Source organism: Sinocyclocheilus anshuiensis, unplaced genomic scaffold (genome assembly GCF_001515605.1).
Source record: "Sinocyclocheilus anshuiensis isolate Anshui unplaced genomic scaffold, SAMN03320099.WGS_v1.1 scaffold280, whole genome shotgun sequence".
Classification (NCBI taxonomy): domain Eukaryota; kingdom Metazoa; phylum Chordata; class Actinopteri; order Cypriniformes; family Cyprinidae; genus Sinocyclocheilus; species Sinocyclocheilus anshuiensis.
Window position 1 is genome coordinate 293,007 of NW_015558575.1, and position 8,694 is coordinate 301,700.

An 8,694-nucleotide genomic window follows, 5' to 3' on the forward strand; every position below is an offset into this window, starting at 1 on the left:
TATCTGTGTTTTTTTGTTCTGTCACTGTCATTCTGTTACACTGTGGAAGCTTCTGTCACAAAAACAAATTCCTCATATGTGTAAACATACCTGGCAATAAAGCTCATTCTGATTCTGATTCTTCTAATTAAAGCAATAAAAAAACTATTTTAAAAACGTCAAGGTTCAAGAGCCCAACTAAAGCAAACACCGATCGCCATTATGGTGACTTCAAATGAAAGTGCAACACCTAAAATCTCAATAAGAGCTTTTGTACACATATGACAGAAATAAAGTCACACTGGTTAGTAATAAGAAGCTGGTGATGCTGTTTGTGGAGCTGTTTAATCCTCCTCTGCTGAGATCTCGATCAATTTAATGTTTTATTTTCAGTTGATTTCATCTTTGGCTTTGGCTGTAAGTTGTGTTTCTCTGCTCTTGTTTCTCTTTCCTTCAGTGATTCTGCTTGTTAACAGGTGTTCATCACTAATGCTCAATCCTCATTTAATTCCCTTCATCACCGCTTCAGTGTCTCTTTAACTCTCTGTAGTGTGGACACATATAAGTGCTCTTTAAAACTGAGGATTTTGCTGTGGGATTAAAGGGGTTAAATGTGTGAGATGAAAAAAACACACTGTGAAATGTATTTTTAACAGAAATATACTGGTAATTTAATTTACAGATGCAAACTGTAAAAAACAGTAGATTACTGGCAACCACAGCTGCCGGTATTTCACCGTAAACTCAAGAAAAGAAAACAGCAAAATACTGTAAAACCTAACAGTCAACTTCCTGTTGTGTTTTGTGGGTCACCATTGTGCTGGAGAGCAGAGCCTGTGTTTAAGTCAAGGACGGACAGAAAAACACTGATGTTATGCTGCTTGTTGTTTTATTTAAAGCTAGTAACTGTGTAGTTACTGATGCAGTGTGAATCTCTTCAATAATTTCAGTCACACATGAATGTGTGCTGCTGTTATCTGCAAGAGATTTGAGTTAAATTGATGCTTTTAATGACTGCATAAATCAGTAGGTTTTTCTTCATGGACTTAAGCAAAGTCGTTAAGTGTGTAGACTGACTCAGTCATTAGGTGTGTGCTCCTCCCTGACTGTCAAAGAATCTGCTCCAGTCGATGGTAACGGTCTTTTAGTGTGTTGAAGTCAGAATGTTTCTGCTAATATATTACATTTACATTTTATTTAGCAGACGCTTTTATCCAAAGTGACTTACAAATGAGGACAATGGAAGCAATCAAAATCAACAAAAGAGCAATGATAAGCAGCTTAATGCAGTAATAATTTTATTTCATCATATTCGTGATTCATGATTTTTTTATGAAAATTCCGTTTTATAGAATAGCTAGGGTATTCGTTATGTTCGAGGCTTAGTGTATCCCATCATGCATCATGTTCTGGAAATAAATCGTGAGACTTTTTGCCGAGATCTCGCGAGAGGTCACGGAAACCTTTCCAATGCAAGTTAAATATTAATATAATAATTAGATATTACATATAATTTGCTAGAAAAACAGTGTTTTTATGTTTTATTGGTGCAAAGATGAGTAGTGGTGATTTTTATTTTGTACAACATTTGCAACTGCTTTTTATTACTTAATAAGAAGCACCACAAAATAAAAATTGTCATGTTATAGGGACTACTGAACAGACATTTAGAAGTTGATTTTAAAATGCAAAGTTTAAAATTAAAATAAAAATAAAGCTCTGTAAACACTTGCATTTTTACAACACTACAAGTGTGTCCCATCAGGTAATGAAAAGTTAATATTAAACTCTGTAAACACTTTGCGTTTTTACAACACTATAAGTGTGTCCCATCAGGTAATGAAAAGTAGTACACACACTTGTGGTCTTCATGCTCAATTGAACACTTGGGCCAAATACAGGAAATACGTCATATAAGTAGTCAAGTGCAAAGACCACAACTGTGTGTATTTGTACAAGGCACTTCTATCCCGAATCTTTATAACATGCATTGTATGTGTTGAAAGTGAAACCTAAAAAAAACAGCGCGCATAATAAAGCGATTGCACACTTTCGCGAGCTTCAGCAAATGCACGCGATCACAGATTGCACGCTTAACAACCCTCCACGTGATATTGAAATAATAACCCGTGATATAAGAAATAAAATTATAAATAATTATTTTTGCTTTTTTTACTTTTCTTTGTATATTTATTTATATATTTATTTATATTTGCTTTTTTACATTTCTTTGTACATTTCTTTCTTTCTTTATTTCTAATTAAGTCAGCTTTGGCATTCCATAGTTATTAAGTTCTTAATATAATATAGAATTTGTATGGTACATTTCCAGTGGTCAATCTACTTTACCTACCTACCTAAATGAATAAATAAATAAATAAAAAACAAACAAAAATCACTTGTATTGTAAATATAGCTTACTGCTCACCGAAATCAGCTGAGCTAATAGAAAATATATTTTAATAAGTAAACTCACAAATTTCCCCAGCACTGCTTTATACTGTGCAGGCTTTGCATACTTATAGGCAGTATGGCAAAAAATAATATGTGGAACAGTATGCAGTGCTAAATGTTTCAATGGTTTTATACAGTTTTATGCTATTTTTATACAGTTTTTTTTCATATATAGTTTTTTTTAGTTATCATTTTCAAACCAATTTCTTATGACTAAATCAATAAATAATAAAAAGCATTAAAATATCTTACGGTGCAGCTACGCTATAAGGAATAAAAAGATTAAATGTAATTGAATAAAGAAATGTTTCGAAATGTTCGTGACAATGTTATTACAAAATATACAGATTTTTAGGAAGTTGCTGCCCCTTTAAATACAATTCTTTCAAAATGGGTTAGAAAAACAAGACGCAGGTCAGAACCATAGACATAAATACCTAGACGCCTCATTGGCCGCTTTGAGCCGTTGCTGCAATATGTCAACGCGTCCGCCATGTTTGTGAAGGCAAGACTGCCTTAAAAATAAATGGAGGTAAACGGAGGAGCTGCGTTTTTTTATGAGTTGCCAACCGCCATTAAACCTGAAAGAAGAAGAAGACGCAGGTCAGGAAGCGTCAGCGTCAGCGGGAGATGCGTCATGGCGTCACTTCCCGTACCGTTTGGCAGTTGCTGTTGCCGGAGCGCCATGTTGGTTCAAACAAAAGAAACAACTTCATTACCGTCATAACAGTTCATGACAGGCCGAAACGCAATGGCGGAATATAACCTGCTTCTCAGCTTCTCATAAGCCGGAGATTTTCATAATGCCTTTGTAAGTATCTCGTCGGAGTTTGAAGACAAATGCGCTCAAAGCAAACGTGAGGTCCTGGGCCTTATGTCACGAATCGGTCGCAAACTCGGCACGTTAGTCAAAGCATTTGATGGTGCGGTGTAGCTGTTGAACTGGTTTTAATTGCATGCGTTTTTTAATCAAACTTGTCGATATGCACCAGTTAATGAGATAAAATGGTCACCATGCTGTCAGATGTAGAGTGGGCTCATAGTACGCACGCCGGCTTGTATGTATGGACTTTAAATCTATATAATTCAGTGGTAGCTGAACTTTGTTCAGATTTGTAGATCAGTAAGGTTAGTGCACGTATAGATGTAGGTCAGTGACTTCAAACTAATACCCTTCAACGGGACAGGGACGCGTCTGTAAAAGTTGAACTATTTTTATCTTCACATGGCGGATTGCGCGCGATCCTAAGAAAAAACGAGAAGGGTGTTCCTGCACAACCGGAGGCTGCAGTTTCAGGACCGCAGTTCTAGGACCCTATTCTTTTGTAACAGCGCCACCTACCGAATTGGATAATATAGCGGAGGCTGCAGTTTCAGGACCGCATTTCTGGGACCCTGGTGGTTTAGTTTGTAGTAATGCTTGTACGTTGTTGTTAAAGATATTGAATCTCAGGAACATTTTTTTTTATTTCAATTGTGATTTTTGATTTATAAATGCATCAGATGTTAGTTTCTTGAAATATACTGTAAATTGATTAGCCCCCTTAAGTTGAACTAGCTCATTATCAGGTATAATAAAATGGAATCAAATGAAATCAGCATTTGCAGTCACTAAATCACAGCCAGATATTTAAAAGTTTGTAGAGAGGCAAGACACAAGACTCAAGAATGATTCAAGAATGCATATTTATATACTGTATATACTTGTTATACATTTTCATTTTCATTTCGCAACTTATAAAGCATTCAAATTTGCATGCAATTTACATATTAAGACTACTGTTGGAAATGGCAAATGCAAATGATATAATTTAATTTTCATTTTACTTTTGCACCAAACTTTGCACGTATGGGTAATGGAAAATGTAAATTTAAATACAGAAATACAATGCCATTTTGAATATTGCATTGCCATTTTGCATATTGCATTTTAAATTGAATTTCGCTACCTATATGCTTCCATACGATACCGATAGTTTTTCTTTTAAAAGCATGCATTTGAATGAACCAATTACACTTTGAAAACGAACAATAACTCATGCTGATCTGACCAAAACATTCCATGCACCATTGCTATGTGGGTATTCTTTGCTTTTCTGAAGGGACTCTTGACTTCTAAAACGCTTAACGTGAAAAATGCTTAGGAGCCCATGTTCATGTTAAGCGCTTTTCTTCCATAGAAAACAGTTATAAAGAAAATGCTTGACATTGAGAAAGTAATATTAAAAGATTAAACACTGTATACACCTTATTACTGTTGCAAACTATATACAAACGAGCAGATGAGCCCAGATAAATGAAAGCAACGCGCAGTTTCACATTAAATGTTTTGCTCCCATAGAAAACCATTGTAAAACACTTAACGTGGCTTAATGGATAAAGACAGTGATATAAAAACACAAATTCGGTGTACAGTTTATTAAAAATATATACTACGTACAAGCAAGCAGATGAATCCAGAATATAATGTATATATCCTCTCATTAAAAACCATTATAAAAAATGCTTAATGTGACATAATAGAGGAAGATCTCCTATAGAAAACCAACGTGGCTTAATGGATGAAGCGATATAAAAAGGCCAAATTCGGTATACAGTTTATAAAAAAATATATGCTATGTATTATATGAAGGATTTCCCTCCTCCCCTCTTCATTTCTTTTGCAGCTTGGAGTTCTCTTTCTCTCTCTTTTTTCTTTTTTTTTAAATTTCTGCCATATCTCTTACTACAGCCAAAAGTGTCTGCTTGTGCTTGGCGCCACTGAGTCACGTGATGGCATGACAGCAAAACACAGCAGAGCAGGGAGGGCAGGAGGAGCAACATGTGCATACACGAGATGTGGAAGGAGTGGCGTATAGACACACACAGACGTGTACTCTTTGATGAAACGGGAGCAATGTACTGAGTATAAAAAAGAGAAACTTAAACTAAAGTATCGATCCGATACCAAAACCAACGTTGGTATCGATACTGTCGATACTAGGATCGATCCGCCCACCCCTAACACAAACAATTAAAATGTAACGCTTAACGCGTCACTTGTGAACGCCCGACAACGGTCATATGCGGAATAAATACAGTCTTTGTTATTCAAAATGCTTGTCATGTTCACTTAGTACTCAAAAAGTGTTTGTTTACATGGAGATGCCTGAGCCAAACTGGCTACAGGTGTGCCGATGTTCTTGATGATGCAGGAAAATGCTTAATATCTTTATTAATTAATTTCTGTATTCACTTGCATAGTATTAAAGAACTAAGATGTTCACCAAGGAGTGTTGTCTACCGAAAATGTTTCTGTTGTGTCTAACAATTAATGTTTGACTTTTTCACAGTCCAATTACCAGTCAGGTGCAAACAGCCCAGCTGACCCCAAAGCATTATGGGATCACTTCTCCAATCAGTCTGGCACAACCTAAAGAGGCCGATCTGGTTCTCACACAGAAGCTGATAGAGACGCTCCGACCCTTCGGCGTTTTTGAGGAGGAGCTGGAGCTGCAGCGGAGGTAAATGAGACACGCTTCACTAAATCACACACGTGATTTATTTTATGCATTTTGACACTTAGATTGCAGACCATGAGCTGGTTCATATTGTTACATAATACACATCTTTTAATAAACATGCACAAAGTTAATCAAATCCATTGCTAGGGTTTTCCCACAAAATTGATGTCACTTTCCATAGGGTTTTGTCACTAATGCTTTTTTAAAGAGATTTTACAAAAGTATTTAGCATTTTAAATTATGAATATTTGGGAATTGCAACAACATTCCCAAGAAAGCATGTTTTGTTCGAAACATTACAAAAAGGACAAAATGAAGAAACAGTTGGGATATTTCCTATTTTATCAGGTGATATTAGAAGTTCCCACAGCAGCCAGGAACCACAATGGCAACATCCACTGAAATCAAAGTAGTAAAATTATTTTGCATTGACTTCTGCACTGCCGTTCAAAAGTTTGGGGTCAGTAATTTTATTATTTTATTTACAAAAAAATCAATGATACATTTCGATCATATATATTAGAGGTCGACCGATAGTGGATTTTACCGATAGCTAGGTTGGACCACACTGGCCGATACCGATTAATCAACCGATAGTTTTAAAAATGGTAAACGAAAACTAAAACAGCGCTTTACTATTTAAAAAAAAGCAGTAGCAGTACTGAACCATACTTTGTAAATGAATAAACATAAACATATTAATTATTATATTGATCATTAAAGTTATTTCATAGTTTACTAATGTTAAAAAAAGAAACTTTAAAATGTGAAAATATAGCCTATTAGTAATAGTAAATGTTGAAATGAACACACTAGGAACAATACTTTTACAGCTTTTATTAATATTACAAAAGGACTCTTACTGTAAAGTATTACCTTTTAATTTCAACAGTCATGCTTAAATATGGCCATCTTTAAAGACCTACACAAGGCCATAGCATTAAAATTACATACATATGTTATTGATATTGTATGTGTACTCTCACACTTTATTTGCTTCTATTTTAGAACACTGCATGATTATCTAATCAAAATAAAAAATGCAAGTCACACACTGGACAAAAGCGCAGCGATGCGTTCTCGGAGAAGTCACACACCAGTCACACAAGCTGACCACTTTCAATTCAAGCAGCGGTCTAAAACTGTTTATTTAATCACCAAACGGACATAAGTTTGCTTCAAGAATGAACAATGTGGCATAAATGAGTTTGAAGTTCGGTGTTTAAAAAAAACAGAGCAAAGGGAAAGATTAAGTGCGATCTTTACAGCTCTCTATATGAAGCATAAAGACTGTATTAGAGCCACAGAAAGAGCACAATACATAATTTATAGCCTAGGGTGAAGTCATTACGTACATTAACAATGATTTGGGACAAATATAATGTAATTTAATGGAAAACTATGTGAATGGCGCTCTGTTCCGCGGCAGGATTTTCTGTCGGCTGCATTTAAATGCACGTTTGAAGTTTCCCGCTCTGTGCAGCGCGCAGTGTCACGTGTCAAAACAAACAACACGTGCTGCTAGTGATTTCTGGTGTTACAAAAAATTCCATTTGAAATAAATGCTGTTCTATTGAACTTTCAAGAAATATTAAACATTCATCAAAGAATCCCACAAAAAAAAAAACCCCACAATGTCATGTTTTTACAAAAAAAAAATATATATATATTCTTGACATGTGAAACCGAAGACTGGAGTAATCGGTTGCTTTAAAATGTTAAAATCTATAAAAACAGAAAACAGTTCTTTTATAACAGTTATTGTGATATTATAATTGAATTAATATTTCATGTTTTTAAATGTATTATTAATCAAATAAATGTAGCATTGATAAGCATGAGAGACTTATTTCTAAAATATTACATGACCATACTTGCCTTAAACTTTTGAATGGTAGTGTATGTTAACTTAAGATGAAATCAAATAAAAACAGTTCCGTTTTTTTTTTTTTTAATTGTGTTAAATATTTCATTCAATACACATCCATAAATATGGATAAATCTAAATAATACAGCATAGTCTTGTCCCAGCTTTAGGCTTCATCAAATTGCTTTTGTATTAAGATGTTTCTTTTGCCCACAGAATCCTAGTGCTTGGGAAGTTAAATACATTGGTTCAGGTGTGGATTCGTGAAATCAGTCAAGCGAAGGTATCTTTTTGTCCTTTTAATTATAATATACATGAATAACTGCCCACAGATACTAACTGTTATATATTTTCATGTAATCACAGAATATTCCATCATCAGTGATTGATAATGTTTGTGGAAAAATCTTCACGTTTGGATCCTACAGACTTGGAGTTCATACCAAGGGTAAGTTTTATATACTAGTTCTAGATCGATTAGGACGTGTGCTTCACAGAGTCTCTGTGTATCTGTGATATCTCATTCACTAACCTAATTGTGTAGGTGCTGATATTGATGCTCTCTGCGTCGCACCCCGTCATTTGGAGAGATCAGACTTCTTCTCCTCGTTTTATGAGAAATTAAAGGAGCAGGAGGAGGTCAAAGACCTGAGGGTAGGATGCCTTTTTTGAATGGCGCACATATATATGTCTAACCTACAATATCTGTGAGGCTTAAAGGGGTCATATGATGCTGCTAAAAAGAACATTATTTTGTGTATTTGGTGTAGTGAAATGTTTATGCGGTTTAAGGTTAAAAAAACATTATTTTCCACATACTGTACATTATTGTTTCTGCTCTATGCCCCGCCTTTCTGAAACGTGTCGATTTTTACAAAGCTCATCTAACTG

The 8,694-nt window shown here is 35.0% G+C and overlaps 1 protein-coding gene across 3 annotated transcripts in view; it reads left to right on the plus strand.

The window, feature by feature from the left end:
- Nucleotides 1-3,052: 3,052 nt before the first annotated feature.
- The window catches only part of LOC107679678 (poly(A) polymerase type 3-like), a 27,182-nt gene continuing 21,540 nt past the window's right edge, over nt 3,053-8,694 (plus strand). For all 3 annotated transcript variants that reach the window (XM_016475298.1, XM_016475299.1, XM_016475300.1), the window contains exons 1-5: nt 3,053-3,244; nt 5,766-5,936; nt 8,020-8,086; nt 8,170-8,251; nt 8,348-8,457. In XM_016475298.1, coding sequence (XP_016330784.1) covers nt 3,237-3,244; nt 5,766-5,936; nt 8,020-8,086; nt 8,170-8,251; nt 8,348-8,457 — 438 coding nt within the window. In that variant the 5' untranslated portion in view covers nt 3,053-3,236. The remainder of the gene's footprint in view (nt 3,245-5,765; nt 5,937-8,019; nt 8,087-8,169; nt 8,252-8,347; nt 8,458-8,694) is intronic.